Source organism: Grampus griseus (assembly GCF_964374135.1).
Source record: "Grampus griseus genome assembly, chromosome: 11".
Lineage (NCBI taxonomy): Eukaryota > Metazoa > Chordata > Mammalia > Artiodactyla > Delphinidae > Grampus > Grampus griseus.
Window position 1 is genome coordinate 58,400,632 of NC_139005.1, and position 16,869 is coordinate 58,417,500.

Below are 16,869 nucleotides of genomic sequence, written 5' to 3' on the forward strand. Positions count from 1 at the left end.
TCAGTCTCCTATGGGGTCACTGCTCCTTCCCCTGGGTCCTGATGTGCACACTCCAAGAGTGGAGTCTCTGTTTGCCCCAGACCTGTTGAAGTCCTGCAGTCAAATCCTGCTAGCTTTCAAAGTCTGATTCTCTGGGAATTCCTCCTCCCCCTGTTGGACCCCCAGGCTGGGAAGCCTGATGTGGGGCTCAGAACCTTCACTCCAGCGGGTGGCCTTCCATGGTATAATTGTTCTCCAGTTTGTGAGTCACCCACCCAGCAGTTATGGGGTTTGATTTTATTGTGATTGAGCCCCTCCTACCATCTCGCTGTGGCTTCTCCTTTGTCTTTGAATGTAGGGTATCTTTTTTTTTTAATTTCATTTATTTATTTATTTATTTATGGCTGTGTTGGGTCTTCGTTTCTGTGCGAGGGCTTTCTCCAGTTGTGGCGAGCGGGGGCCACTCTTCATCGCAGTGCGCGGGCCTCTCACTGTCGCGGCCTCTCTTGTTGTGCAGCACAAGCTCCAGATGCGCAGGCTCAGTAGTTGTGGCTCATGGGCCTAGTTGCTCTGCGGCATGTGGGATCTTCCCAGACCAGGGCTCGAACGCGTGTCCCCTGAATTGGCAGGCAGATTCTCAACTGTGCCACACCAGGGAAGCCCTGTAGGGTATATTTTTTGTGAGTTCCATCATCCTGTTGATGATTGTTCAACAGTTAGTTATGATTCTGGTGCTCTCGCAAGAGAGAGTGACCGCACGTCCTTCTACTCTGCCATCTTGAACTTACAATATTGAGTGCCTATTTTGAACTAGATTCTGCAGTAGGCTATGGGGATAAAAAGATGGGTAAAAAGAATGCTTCATTTCCTTACAGATCTAAGTCCAGTGAGTGAGAAAGATAGTATCATGATAAAATTCTGATTAATATCATGATATTTATTATGAATAGGGGTGTTATCAAGGTGTTATGTGAGGTCAAAAAAGAGGTGCCTAAGTCAGTTTTGGGAGAGGGCTTCCTGGAAAAAAAAGCAACAGGAGGACAAGGGACTATGAGACTCCTTTTTGTACAACTTCATGTTTGTAATTTTGTGGGGCTGCAAGTAAGTATAGCTGTCCCTTGGTATCCTTCAGGGATTGGTTTCAGGAACCCCCACAAATACGAAAATCCTCCAGTGCTCAGGTCCCTTATATAAAATGGCATAGTATTTGCATATAACCTGTGTACATCATCCAGGATACTTTAAATCATCTCTAGATTAATACTTATAATACCAAATACAATGTAAATATTATGTAAGTATTTGTCAGTATGCAGCAAATTCAAGTTTTGCCTTTTGGAACTTTCTGTAATTTTGGCATTTTTTATCCCAAATATTTTTTATCTACAGTTGGTTGAATCCACTGATACAGAACCCGTGGATGTGGAGGGCCGACTGTAACTTCCTTTTCACCTCTGCTGCAGGCAACAGTTGCCAGTGCCTGAATCATATCTTTATTTTCTCTGGGAAATGACCAGATGGACCCATGGTTGACACAGATAACTCTCCTGTGTAGTTGCCTCTTTATTCTATGGTACTCCGAGGACTAGTGGAATTTTCAATCTCCATCATAGGATCTTCCCACAAAGAGCACATTGAAGTCTTTTAATAATGAATAACAAAGAATAGTAGATAAAATAGTAAACTTCTTAATTAAGCATTTCAGTAATTGCTTTAAAAATCTATGCCCTAGGGTTTCCCTGGTGGCGCAGTGGTTGAGAGTCCGCCTGCCGATGCAGGGGACACGGGTTCGTGCCCCGGGAAGATCCCACATGCCGCGGAGCGGCTGGGCCCGTGAGCCATGGCTGCTGAGCCTGCGCGTCCGGAGCCTGTGCTCCACAACGGAGAGGCCACAGCAGTGAGAGGCCCGCGTACCGAAAAAAAAAAAAAAAAAAAAAATCTATGCCCTAAGGGACAGTTAAAGTATCTTCTCCATATAGGGTGAAATAATGTAGTAGGCTATTTATTGGCTTTAAATGAATATTCAATTAATGAAAACTGGAATATGATGCTCTGAAAAGTAGTTTTGGATCTTAGGTGAAAACAAAGCCAGCTAAGATCAGTGCACTTTAGCATCAGCTAATATAGTCTGATTTTAATCTCCTTCTTATAAAAATATTCTCTTGTATGCCTAAAAATATATTTCATTGCAAGCTCCCGTAAATTAGAGAAGGAGGAGGGGAGGGTATGTGTGTTGAGGGGGGCAGAGATGGGAGGAAGAAATGTATAGGTACAATAGGCAATCTTTTATCCATTTCTTAAACTTTCCTCATTCGCTTCTCTTCTCCATTGTCTTTTCTTGATTCCTAACTCATTTCTTATGCCAAGCCCTTCCTCAACAGTAGAGAAGATAAATATCATCTACAATTTCTTCCTAAAAGATTAATAAAACATATTTAGTTATACATGAAATATTCTTTAAATTTGCTAATTCCACCCGCCACCTCCATTTTTTAGCAACATTTCCCTGTGATGATGCAAATTTAAGGAAACTGCATTTCAGCATCAGGCCCCTAAATGTGCTCCCTTCTGGGCTGATTACTTTGAGCTAATGTCATGTTCCATTCACTGGGATTCCACACACTTCCCCTATATTGATTACTTTATCAGTAGTAGTAATCACAGATATCATTATCAGCCAATTACGCAAACACATATCTAAACTAGGTAACTTATTCACCAACATTATCTCTTACAAGTCTTAATTTTGTAATGAAGCTGATTATCCTCTTATCCAATTGAGTAAAGCTACATATTTTGATTTAGTAGGCTAGATGCAAGTATATTGGATTATATAGTAGATGATTACTTACATATGTTTGTAACAATGCAAAATGAGGGCAATTTGAGTGTAATCTGTTTCTTATTCTATTTGAGGACTGCATTAGAGAAGCTAGCTGCTTTAAAAAAAAATAGACCCAAACATATATTCGGATCAAAAACAATAGAAGTGTATTTCCTGCTCACATAACAGAACTGGGTGTGAGAACTGGTACTTGGGGATGCAGTCATCCAGAGACCCAGGTGGGTTTCTGGCATGTTCAATACAAGAGTTCAATACAAGGTCATCCTGGAAGATTCATTTTAGGGAAAAAGAACATGGAGGAGCCAATGAAATATGTCTATGGGCTGACCTTGACAGTGAGGAATGCTTATATTCTACAGGCTAGAGCTTAGTCACATGACCACACATAACTATCAAGGGAATAGGAATTATACTCTATTCCAGGATGTAGAGAACGTGGATTTTGGTGAGCAGTTAGCAATTTTTGGCATAAGCACTCAAAACAGAACCTGCTTCATTTCTTCATTTAATGAATACTTTTCTTTACTTGTCATTATTTGGATATCTATTAGGCTTGCTTTGCTTTAATTTTCTAACTCTGTGTCAGATGACCTATAAAACCTAGATCCAAGCTCTGACTCTTAGAAGATTTGTACATATCAAACAGTTGAAGAGTGGGGAATATAAAAATTATAAGTTATTTTTCAAAATTTTAAACAAATACATTATGCCCATATTGTGGTAATAATTTTTTCAGCAGGCTAAATTATAGATAAGTAGGTTAGAATAAAAGGGTTTTGGAGCTAAAAAAGATATCTCCTAGTTCAACCCTCTTATTTCACAGATAAGGAATGTGGGGCTTGGAGAGATGAATTTGTTTAATTGTTCAGGAGGCGCTCGTGGTTCCAGGCTCGTCCTCAGTTTCATGCTCTTCCTTGGGTCCAAGTCTCTTTTCATAACATTATTTGTCATGTTTTTAAATTTGTAGTTATATTTCTCACAAAACATAAGTCATTGAAAGATGTTCACCCGTTTATAGAGAAGAAATGAAACATAATAAATTATAACTGACATAAGGTAGTTATGTCAGTGAGAAAATAGACCCAAACACCTTTTTTGATTTTCCAAACTTACTTGAAGGGCCCTAATAAATTAGCTACATACTAAAGATTCTTTTTTTTTCTAATACCTTATTTTTCTTGTTTCCTCAACAAAAGAATAATGGCTTCTAGATAAATCTTATTCAACTAAAATTATATAATCCATGGCATGGGGATTACATAATTTTAGAGGAGGCAAATTTATGATCACCGTGCTAATGAATATCTAGAATTAAAAATTCAGGGGAAACAAATTATGAAATCTGAAATACTGGAAGCTGTGTTACTTTTAAGGAAAAAAACCAAATCACTACTTTTAAAACCCTTGTAAGCAAAAGTTAACTGTTTTATTATGGTGCTACATTAGCAAAACTATGCAGTTTCTTATTTAGTTGTTGCTGCCTTAGCCTAATTTCATGCTATTTCTGCAAGGATGTATAAAATGGAAACTGTACAAGAAAAGTGGCACAAATCTAGATGGAGTCCAAATCATACAAACTCTAGGAAATTTTATGGAAATGTAGAAATTTGGGGTTATTTTCATCATTCTTATTTATGTCAGACATTAACTGTGGTTGATCTTATACCAGGAGTGAACCAAAATCATTAGAGTGATGCTTGTTCATTTATTAAATCCAATAATCTTCAGAATTGGTTTATTATGAACATTATAAACACAGCTGCAAGTTAATATTTGTCTTTAGAGTAGTTTTTGCTTATCACACAAGGAAAGACTAAATAATCTGGCAAACTTGTTCAAAATGAAGATAAGAGAAGGCTTTGCTCTCTCCCTGTCCACCTTCTACCAAACACAAATAAAAAGGTCCATCTAATTTTGTGATGCCACAAAGAATAATGGTATGAAATGTAGGTAAAGAAGATAACCAGGCTTTGGTTGCTTTCATGTTTACCTATCCCCTGTGTTAAAAGTCTGCATTCAGTTGATTATTAATGTAAAAAAAAGATCAGCAAAATACTTAGTGTATTGTCATTTATATTGCTTTGATTTGCAAGGATTTTATATGCAACCTACTGTAGATTTTATATGTAGTCACTTCTTTCTGGATCCTCTTTTGGATATACCCTCTTTAAATGTGGGCAGCATGTGTTCAGATAGCTTTAAAAAGCTACAGTTTCATATTTTCCAAAGAATCTGACATTGGTCCCCACAGTGACACAGCATCTATTGAAAATAATAAACGGGAAGAGTCTATTTCTTTAACATTTTTGTAATTTGGACTTAAAATCTAACTCTAATCTTCATAGGTGTTATAGAAAGCGTTTATTTTTTTAAACAGGAAGGTTTGAAAAATGCTTGTATGGTAATGTAACATAGATACAGTCAAAACTGTAAATTGCTATTTTAATTTGATTATCCTTTTGAAAACAACCTGGATTAAATAGCATTTATACAGAGCTACATGAAAAGTAAAGAGAATGCATTGAGAAACCAGAATTTCATTTCAGTAATCAATTATTTTCAATTACTTGTGACTGCTGAAATGTTTCTGTGAAGGAAAATACCTAGAGTTGATTTATTCAAATTCCACAATTCTTTCCTTTTTAAAAACATGCATTCTGATATTTTTGTGTTCATTCAAATTTTTAACTCCCCAACTGTGTATGTATTAAGGGACATTGGCATCCTAAGTAGGACTATATTTAAAAAGTGAGTAATTTTATTTTTATAGTACTGAGTATGGCTTCTTTATACTGTGATGAATCTTGCTTTCTGCCTTTTATTTGCATAAGTAAAATCTTCATTTTTGCATCATCATGTGTCTTTTCTGCATATAATTAATATTAACTTTTTTGGCTGTGCAGAGCTGGCTATTTGCCTCAGAATATTCCCCTGGAGATTATCAGATACCTGTCTGAGGAGAAGGATTTTCTTCCTTGGCACGCCGCCAGCCGAGCTCTTTATCCTCTAGATAAATTACTGGACCGCATGGAGAAATACAATGTCTTCAATGTAAAAAGATATATTTTCTTCTTTCTTATTTTCAGAAGATAAACTGTTTTCTCATTATTACTATATTCAACTGATCCTGAGTTATTTTAGTTCCTTCTAATTTGTGCTATTTTTGTCCTGATCTTCTATGCAATGCCAATGGCAAATTGTTGAAGAAGAAATGTAATACACGCTACTTTTTGTTCTAGCCTAAAAGTGTCAATTAAGCTTAAATGCCTCAGAATTTAAGAACAAATACACATGGCACATCCTTAAAGTTCAAACTTACTTCCCTAGAGTTAAAGGGCTCTGTGTTCACAAAGGACTTAACCTGGGGAGAGGGATCCAAAGATCTTCACAGAATATAGACAGTTTCAGTAAAGATTCTTAGTCATTAGTTTTAACCAAAAGGACATAGTAAATTCAATTCACTTCCTTAATTAACAAGGATAAGATCAACATTGAGGCAAAAGCCCATTCATAATTGGGTCCAAGGGGATATAGGAGAGCAAACAACAGATAATCCAAATAGACCTGAAGACATGACAAACATTCCAAAATGTTACCTGACCAGATTTTCTAAGCTTGAAGACTAGAAAACCAGAATTGCACTGCTGACACCACCTAATCTAATGTAATAATCATTTTGAATAAGATTAGGATTAAGTACTGCTAATGAGCTTTTGATTCCAAAATTTCTTATCACCAGTGAAGCTTTGCATATGAGAATATGTCTCTGTAACTCCTGTCACCTTTGGGCACTATTTATTTCTTTTTAGTTATTTCAAGACTCTGCCCTGTGTCTTATAAAATCATCCTAATTTATGACATACTGGGCTCTGCTAATTAACCTACACATTTGAAATGACTCGAGACTAGATTGCTATGACATGAAATCTGTTTATTAGAGCCATCTAAATTGTGTGATGTCCATAAGAGTTGCTTCTTTCTATTTTATCCAAAACCTACATGAAAGCACCTCTGTTTTAATATTTTTTTTTAATGGGAATAATCCTGGCTTGACTGTTCATTGTTGTTAGTTTTGTCTAAGCCCTTGAAACAGACATGCGTGGAAATGTATCATTACAGTTATGGTATAATTTTTATCTGCTGGAGAAGGACTTATTACTCTTCTCTTTTCTTCTTAATACAGAGACACTACAATATTAAACTTATGTAAAGCAAAATACATTTTTGTATATATTTGCACTTTAGAATAGTATATCATGTCAGACACCTCATTTTCAATAAAAGTTAAGAATTGCTTTTACTGTAATTTCAGTGCTTTCGTTCCATTGACAAAATCCAAGGACCACATTAAAGTGAGGAGAGCAATCTTACCTTGCTACTGATATTTAAATATATCATTAGATGAATGGATTTTCACTTTGAAATACCACATCATTTTACTAAAGTGTGTTCTGTGTACGTCAGGTTCAAAAAGGCTAGGCTATTGACTGGGCTTATAGCACAGTTTTGCATTAAATATGGTCTATTGACATAAAACACATAAATATTAGGTGCTCATTTTCACAAACTATATCTACATACATTTGTGTATATGTATATATGGTTTCATTATCAATATTCCTCACTTTTCTTGTTCTGCAAAAATCATCATCTCAAATATTTAATAGTGCAAATTACTTAATTGTTCAGTAGGAAGCAAAGAGTAGACTTCCATCATTGCAACTGTATTTTACACTAATTTTCTATATTTGAAATATCAAGTTGAATAAAATTATAATAGAGCATTACCATGCCCATAATTTTACTGATATTTCAAAGTTGGTTCATTTAGAAAATATTTTAATTTTACTGTATAATTTTACTTGTCAGCATGGAGTGATTTGAAAATGATTTTATCTTTATTTCTCCTACTCCCCATTTAGGAATATATTTTAAAGCAAGTTGCAACAACGTACATCAAGCTTGGTTGGCCAAAAACCAATTTTAATGGATCTCTTGTTCAAGCATCCTACCAACATGAGTATGGTTTTATTTTCTTACTTGCTTTTTTCCCCCAGAACTGTACAGTAACACACCACTAAAACCACTGTGACTTTAGCAGCATGAGACGATCTTACTTTCATTCTGCATCTTTCATTTCCCTCTCCTGGGAGGGCTTCTGATGGGCAGCACAGTTTCCACCACCTGGTACTGAGAACAAAGGCTTTTCTTTGCCATGTTTTAATTTAAGATCTGCCTCTATTGGTAAAGTTGAGATCTGAACCCGTACCCCTCACTATAGTACTGTTTCCAGAGAAGACTTTTTTATGTATAACTTCTACTCTGCTTAGTTATCTCTTGCTCAGCAAAATGGAATTTCCATATCTGAAAATTAATTTTGTGCTGATTATTTACTTATCTACTGTAATGTAGTGTAATGAGTTTCCTTTTCTCTCTAGATATTAACACTGTTTGTTAATTTTTCTTTTCCTTTTGATGATACCCAGAGAGCTACGTAGAGAAGTTATAATGCTAGCATGTAGTTTTGGCAACAAGCACTGTCACCAACAGGCATCAACGCTTATTTCAGATTGGATTTCCAGCAACAGAAACAGGTAAGTTGAACCAAATCCTGTATTTCTGATATGATTTATACTGCTTTCAGATTCTCAGTGGATGCATTTCATTTATCAACTGGAGAAAAACAAGACAAGAAAAAAACACTGCAAAACTTTGTTTCAGGTTCACAGCTTACAAAGCAACAGCATGAAAGCCACAATACACATATCTTTGGAATGTTTTATGTAGTTTTAAACTACCTTTCTTATCCAGACTTATTCTTCAAATATAGGGTGTCACCTTATTTTAAATTTTGATAGCTTTGCTATCCCATGAGAACAAAATAAATTTAGATCAAACTCTAAGGTTCTTTAGAAAGGTTGTGGTATTTATTTATAAAACAACTGTGAGCATTTTGATATAAATGAAGTAGCATAGCAAATGTTAACATTAAAACCTAAAAACAAAAAGGTTATGGAAAACCTTTACTCTTTTAGTGACCCTTGACAGAAACCTTAAACTTGTATCTTGGAATTTCATAGTACAGTATTTTAATACATAATGTGAGGTTAAAAATATTTAATAGTATTATTATTATTATTTTTGTGTGGTACATGGGCCTCTCACTGTTGTGGGCTCTCCCGCTGCGGAGCACAGGCTCCGGACGCGCAGGCTCAGCGGCCATGGCTCACGGGCCCAGCCGCTCCGCGGCATGTGGAATCTTCCCGGACCGGGGCATGAATCCGTGTCCCCTGCATCGGCAGGTGGACTCTCAACCACTGCACCACCAGGGAAGCCCTAATAGTATTATTTTTGATTTAATTTAAATATTATACTGAATGTCAGTTGTTAATGTTAATGAAAAGAATATTAAATGTATGAAATAATCAAAGATCGGTGATCTTCTTACTATAGTTTTCTAAACCTTTTTAGGTGTCTTTGAATTTCCAAGGATCATTATATTACATTTCTTTTTACGCTTTGGGCAATTTATAATCACTCCTCTCCAGTCTTTGTCCACCGTGTTAAAAAGAGTCCGATCAGAAGAATGAGGAGCTAGGGAACAATTTGTTCAGATGATTCTATTTTACGTGGTACAGGGGGCTTGTCCCTCCTATGAGTGACTGAGATGACCCCATGAGCAACAGAGAAAGAGACTGTTGTAGAAGAACATTGAGAACCACAGACATGAAAGCCACAGTGTTGTTTATGGAACACAGACAGTGTTATCTGTTTATGGAACAAATTGGTATTTGTCTTGCTGAGAGATGTTTAAGTTTAAATTTAGTACCTGAGTCTAGATCAAAACATAGCTCTCCTGCTTTAAAAGTCTGTGAGGGAAATCTTTCACTGCATTACTTAGTAATTAATCAGAACATCTCACCTTCTCTAGAGTTTTCCTGTTTTCTCTTTAAGTTAATCGGTCTTAGTCGTACTCTGAGCTAAGAAGGAAAATATTTTATCACTATTATCTCTCAATGGAACCATCATACACTTGAAGACAGTGATTAAATCCCTCACCACTCTTCTTTAGAACTAAAGCAAATTCATTTGTTAAACTTAGACTAATGATTATCCTTTTTGCTAAGTCTTCTGAAAATTATTATATTAGACTTAAAATGTTATAAAACTTTTTTCCTATTTTTTGCCACCTCATTCAGTTCTACCACATTAATTAGGCTATGAAAACTTAAACATTTATCCAAAACCAATACATCCAAAATTTGATTAAGATATATAATCATATATACATTTGAGGGAAAAAAGGTGATATATGCTATTTGAAGATTGTGGTCTCAACTCTCCTCCCCTTTGTTTTTTGTTTCATTCTTTGTTTTATTTGGCTACAGACGCATAAGTCTTTTCTCAGAGCTGATAGCTGTTTTTGAACCCTTTCATGAATATACCCATACTCACATATATTCTCGCCATTGTATTAAAATTGAACTTGTACCGTTGCATTACCACAATTTCTCTAGACAGTATTCAAGCCGGACATCACTTTCTACATTTAAAAATATAGCTATTGGGGAAAATCTATTCTTAAAATAATTCATTCATTTACCAAAATTTTATTGAGTGATTCTCAATAGCACCTGGTAACCAAAAGTCAAAGAGAAGAGGCAGAGCTCAAAATGAATAGGAGATGCAGCTCTATAAACAAATAGTGGTACTTTGAAGCAAGAACTAAGCACAGGACAGAGTGTGAACACACAGCAGGGAGGGGTTACTGCCTTGGAGACACTGCATTCTTCCTCATGAAGGATGAGTAGGACTTTGTCAGCTGATAGGGCTGAGTGAGGCAGCGGTAGGTGTGTATGAGTGTGTGAGGCGGGTGGATGCAGATTCCAGACAGAAGGAAGCACATGGATTGATGTGTAAGGAGTGCAGCAATATTTGATTTGTGAGTTTGAACCATCGATCACCTCCATAATTCTCTTATAAATGAAAGTGTCAGCTCATTTCAGTTTTGATAACCCTGCCATTTATTCGTGGTAAAATAATTAAATTGGGGCCTAATAATATTTTAAGGTTCTTTTGTTATTTCCTTCATCATTTTTATATTCTCCTGCTTTGCTTTCTTTTGTAACTGGGCAAGTAAACCTGCTAAGTGAAACTAACTCTGTGTTTACTAAGGTTTACTCAACTGACCAACCATATGACACGACCCAGCATACACAAGTGACTTCCTGCAGGGAGGGTAAATGATACTTACTGAGCTACCTGTGTGTGAAGATCAGAGGTTTAATCTATATTTTGGGGATGACAGCTCAATAATAAAACAATAATGTACTCCTGTTCTTGGTGCTGAGTTTAACTTTCTTAAATTGAGTCAATTAAGGGGAGGGCTAGGTTTCTTTTTAAATGTGCCTGAAGTAACAGACCAGTAAGCTTTGTTTGTTTGCTTGGTTTTGTTTAACTGGAACCTTAAAAATCATCTAAAAAAACCCTCCAAGGGTAATGTAGTTGTATACTAAAAAATTTTGGTCGGAGAGATGCTATGTATTTATGCTAATAAATCTAAAGGACAAGGAGTCATGGAAGTAGCAGGGATTGCAACCTCTGGGGTGCTGTGTTACTCTACAGCCCGATCTTGATATACTGGGGACATAGATCGAATAGGTGGCATTGGATTCAGGAAAATGGAATGGAAAGTTGGTGCAGGGCAGGGTAATGGAACCAAAATGTGCAATGAAAAGCTAGAGATGGTAGCAACCGTGAGAAAAATTCAAGAATTACAGTGGATGATACATTGAATGAGTCGACATTCTGAGCCCTGTTAAAATATTCATATGCTACAGTGTGTTGAATTGTAATGGTGATGTCATGCATACAGACAGATTGAGCTATGTTCCCGTCTTGTTAGTCTGTGGTTTGGGGACGAAGTTCAGCAGAATGCCACATTTCAGAAAAGAGACAAATCACCAAGCATTCGGTAGAGAACAATACAAATGATAAAAAGATCTTGAAAACACCAGCTACAAGAGGAGGTAGTGAGGACTGAGAATTTCACTCTAAAAAAAAAAAGACAGAAAAGATGAAAGCCTTTTTGTATGGATGGATAAAAAGCATAATAAAAGGGACAGAAATTGGTTTCTTTCACTGGTTGGTGCAAATAAACAAGAACTAATTGGTCTGAGCTTCACTGAGTAAAATAGAGGGGATATATTTTTACTGCAAGTGAATTATTATTTGAAACTGTCTGTATTAAAGCACTGTTGAGATTGTACAGTTAACTGTCCAGGGGTCTCAATAGAGCAATATGCGATTTTCTTTGAATAAAAATTTAACCTGAAGTTAAATGTGTCCACAATTGACACAGCTCTTAATTTTGTGATAATGTATTATTTTTCAAATAATGTGAAAAGATACAATTTTTTCTTTTTTTAAAAAATTTTTATTTGAGCATAGTGGATTTACAGTCTTGTGTTAGTTTCAGGTGTACAGCAAAGCGAATCAGTTATACATATAGATATAGCCACTCTTTTTTAGATTCTTTTCCCAGATAGGTCATTATAGAGTATTTTCCCTGTGCTCTATAGTAGGTCCTTATTAGATACCCATTCTGTATGTAGTAGTGTGTATATGTCAGTCCCAATCTTCCAATAAAGCTTTAAGCCAAGACACAGTAAAGATTTAAAGTGTTTAATTTTAAAAACAGTATTCAATGGTGATATCCATTCCCTAACATATAAATTGATAACTGGTATCAATACCCTACTTAAAAGGTACCCTAAAAGAGCAGAATACCTTGTACATTGTGGGAAATTTAAAATGTTTAGTGAATTGAAATTAATTGGAAATACATTTTTAAATTGAAAAAATTAAGGCCATTTTATAATAAAATTTGTAAGTAGAGGAGAATCTCTGGAGCTTTGCAGCATACATAATACTGCAATAATAAGCTTCACTACTCATGCAATTAATTATAATGTTACCAATATTATTGTCTTTAACAATGATAATCATAATGAAAACTATATCTATTTTATTGAGTATTTATTACATTTCAGGATTGGGCTAAGTGCTTTTGGTGCATGATCCCGTCATTCTTTTTTTTTTTTTTTTTTTTTTTTTTGGCTGTACGCGGGCCTGTCACTGCTGTGGCCTCTCCCGCCGCGGAGCACAGGCTCCGGACGCGCAGGCCCAGCGGCCACGGCTCACAGGCCCAGCCGCTCCGCGGCATGTGGGATCCTCCCGGACCGGGCACAACCCACGTCCCCTGCATCAGCAGGTGGACCCTCAACCACTGCGCCACCAGGGAAGCCCTGATCTCATCATTTTTATTTTCATTTTTATAGAAGAGAAATCCAAAACTTTGAAAGGTTATGCAACTTGCCAAGATTATGTAACAATAGGTGGCAGATCTGGGCTTCCGTCCCTAGCCTGTCTACTTTCTACCCCTACTGCCGGTAATTCTGTGGTGGTATATCAAATTCCATACATCAGTAATAGATGTTTGTTCAAAAAAAAAAAAAAAAGCAAAAAAGACACCCAAGAGAACTCAAGTACTCTCTGCAGTGAGTGTAAGCAAAAGTTTTATGCTACACTGTATAAGCCTGTGGTCTCTAACCTGATTGTGCACAAGAATCCCTGGGGGGACTTGTTAAACAGTTTGTGCTGAGCCCCACCTCCAGAGCTCTGATTCAGTAGGTGAAATGGGGCCCAAGAATTTGTATTTATAACAAGTTTCCAGGTGATGCTGATGCTGCTAATCTGGGGACCACACTTGGGGAACCGTTGGTATTAGGAACGGTTATGGTCTTCAGAGTCAAAGACACCATGATCAAACTGCAGCTGTTCAACTAAATTAACTTAGGAAAATCACTTGGTTTCATCATCTGAAAAGTGGCAGTACTACTAACAACCAAACAAGTAGTGAGAGTTATGTAAAAGAATGCCTATATAATATCTGACCCTTATAGGAAATTATACATTAATCATCTTTGAAGTTGCCTGCTATTGAATACTTGTTTTGACCGCCCCCCCACCCCCGAGTAATGAGTGGCATGAATTTTAGATGGGGAAAGTAGGAACAGTGTAGAATAGAACAGAAGAGGACATTTATAGAAGGCCTTCAATATTAGACTTAACTCTCTATAAGTTTTGAGGATATAAGGATGTGACCTGTAACATAAAATAAAAAACAAAACATTACCAGAGAGACTCTCAGTTAGGAGCAGGGGGACATTTGCCCTTTTCTCCCCGCTTTAAGAAATACTGCCTGTCTTGGCCTCTGGGTAAATATTACATTTTCTTTCCTCCCCTTAATCAGCTGCTATTTACAGTACATGTCCCTCCACCAGCCATAGCGTTTTTTTAATCTCATAGTGTAAAGAGCTCCAGTTAAGCTCTTTTCCTTTGTGTCTGCTCTCTATCCATCAATATTTGCTTTACTTATGTGAGAACGTAAAGGTGGAGGGACAAAGGGCTCTTTCCATTATGGTCTGTATGTGTTCGGCTCTTTCCATTATGGTCTGTATGTGTTTCGGTTCTTCCCTGAAAACATAGATCCTAATTTATTGCCCATGTTTCCAAGTTATTGTCCTATTACCTATGCTCTTTACACTCCTTTTTGTATTCTTTTTACTGTACATTGACCTACTATAAGTTTTCATAGGCTAATGTTATACCAGCCAGATCTGCCATTTTAGTGGTCAGATACCAGCGTAGTCCTGTTGCAGATGACTGAACACAGCACGGAGTCTATGTGGAGTAGTGGAAAGGGCAGGGCTGCCCAAACCTCCAGTGAGCTGGGGTGAGGAATTAGGTTTGCTCCTAGTTTGTCATTAGGCAGCTGTGGGTTAAGACAAGTCTGTTAATGGCTCCAAATTTCAACCCTGTTTCTAAAGTGAGAACAAATCTCTAGTGCTTCCATCAGCTCCAACAGTCCACAATTTCACACTCACTGTGCTTGCACATAAATCATAGTTTCCTCACAATGTGTCCACTTTGGGTTCTCTTTTGATTATATAGTTAAAGGGGGAGGTATGTTCATTTATTCATGTATTTGATAAGTATGTATTGAGCAGCTACGATGTATCAGGCACTGTGCTAGACACTTGGAAGGCAGCATTCAAGCAATGCCAGCCCCTGCCACCTGACTGGCATTGAGAATATGTGGTCTGTGCCCTTACCCATCCTAAAGATGAATGCAGGGGCAAGGAGGGAGTGTAGGAGGGAGACAGAAATTGTTCAAAATAATCACATAAAGCTAAAAATGAAACTCAAGTGAGTGCAACCAAGAAGAGATCTGTGGTGTTCTAAGAGACTGTCCTGTAGGAATTTGACCAGATCAGAGAGATCAGGGAAGACTTCCGGCCCTGAGTGCTGGTGTTGGAAATGAAGTGAAGGGGACATATTTGAACATGACTGAGGAAGGAAGAGTGACAGGAGTTAATATAAAAAGTAAGAGAAAGGACTTTTTTTTGACTTTTATCATATGCCTGGGAAAAAGAAAAAACCTTAAAGGATAAACACTTTCCTTCTATCACCTTTCTTCCCTAGATATTTTATATTTTAGTAGTTATGGCCAGTCACCTCATTATGAATTGTTGTCTGCATAACTCCAGCACAGAGACTGTTTTGGGAACCTCTGGAATAATTCACAATTATCTTCAAAATCATCACCATCATCGACGTCTTATTATTAATTTGTTCCTCAGTAGTTTTTTAAAGCTAAAACAAAAGATCTTTAACATGCTGCGTCCCTCGCTGTGATGGATGCAGCATTACAGGGCCAAGCTCACCAGTCACATTTGGGTAATGGAATAGCTGGATCATAGTCAACTTGGTTTTTAACTTTCAGCTTTATTTCTAAAATAAAGTGACTTTTCCATAGTAATATCTATTAATGTGACTAATCAGTATTAATTCAGACTCCAACAGTGCTTGATTCATGTACCAAATTTACCCTGAGTAACTGCTGCATCACAGGCATCAGGCTAAAAGTCACGGGATACAGTGATGAGCAAAAGGACACAGTTTCTTCCTTCCTGAAGTTGACAGTCCAATGGGGTAGACTGAGACTAATCAGATGTCGTACGAATACTGTACGATTTTAGTGTATTGAGAACCAGAGGGAGATTTACAAGAAAAGAACAACTTGACGTGTCAGTGAGGCTGACATTCCTGCAGAGTGACAACTGACCTGAGGCCTACAGGAAAGATACACGTTCAGTAGGCAAAGAGGGAAAGGAGATGTTAAGAGGAAGGAACAGTGTATAAAAATGGCCCTCCTTATTAGTTACCTATTTTATATATAGTAGTGTGTATATGTCAATCCCAGTCTTCCAATTTATCCCTCCCCCCTCCCTTCGCCCCCTGGTAACCATAAATTTGTTTTCTACATCTGTGACTCAATCAAGGAACTCTACTCAATACTCTGTAATGACCTATGTGGGAAAAGAATCTAAAAAAGAGTGGACGTATGTATATGTATAACTGATGCACTTTGCTGTACAGCAGAGATTGGGACAATATTGTAAATTAACTACACTCCAATAAAAATTAAAAACAAAAAAGAAAAAGTCACCTAAAAAAAATGGCCTTCTTCCTCAACATCATTTCTCAAGATTAAAGTCTTGGTACTTTCAAAAGTTTAGGTGATCGGGCAGACTCTATACTGACCCAAGAACATCCTCTGGAAGTTTTATAATTTCATTTTCAGTTCATCAGGTGGTTTTGTTTTTATTTGCTGAGAAGAGCAAAAATCCCCGTTAATTAATTATGCTCCTTCATCAAAGCTTAAGGGGATTTCTCTTCTAAGATGAGAGTATGTTAACAAATAGAAGTGTTTTGGTAAGCTATGGAGAAGAAAAGCCATATGTGAAATGTAGTAAGTGGGCTTGCTATCTGAATTAATCCAATTGTGAATTCTTTTGTCAGACTGGAAATCTTTTTCATAACCAGTAGTCAATCACTACCTGACTAACCTTTTGTATAAGGAGAGGTCATGTATAAGATTACTTCAGGAGTGGCTATAACTAAATGTAGAAGAGGACTTT

At 36.8% G+C, this 16,869-nt stretch overlaps 1 protein-coding gene across 1 annotated transcript in view; it reads left to right on the forward strand.

Annotated features, from left to right (window-relative positions):
- TRHDE (thyrotropin releasing hormone degrading enzyme) overlaps nucleotides 1-16,869 on the forward strand; it is a gene marked incomplete at its 5' end in the record, with an annotated part of 396,110 nt that overhangs the window by 348,003 nt on the left and 31,238 nt on the right. Inside the window, 3 exons of the mRNA XM_082666960.1 lie at nucleotides 5,728-5,875; nucleotides 7,747-7,844; nucleotides 8,311-8,418. Of these exons, the coding sequence (XP_082523086.1) occupies nucleotides 5,728-5,875; nucleotides 7,747-7,844; nucleotides 8,311-8,418 (354 nt within the window). The remainder of the gene's footprint in view (nucleotides 1-5,727; nucleotides 5,876-7,746; nucleotides 7,845-8,310; nucleotides 8,419-16,869) is intronic.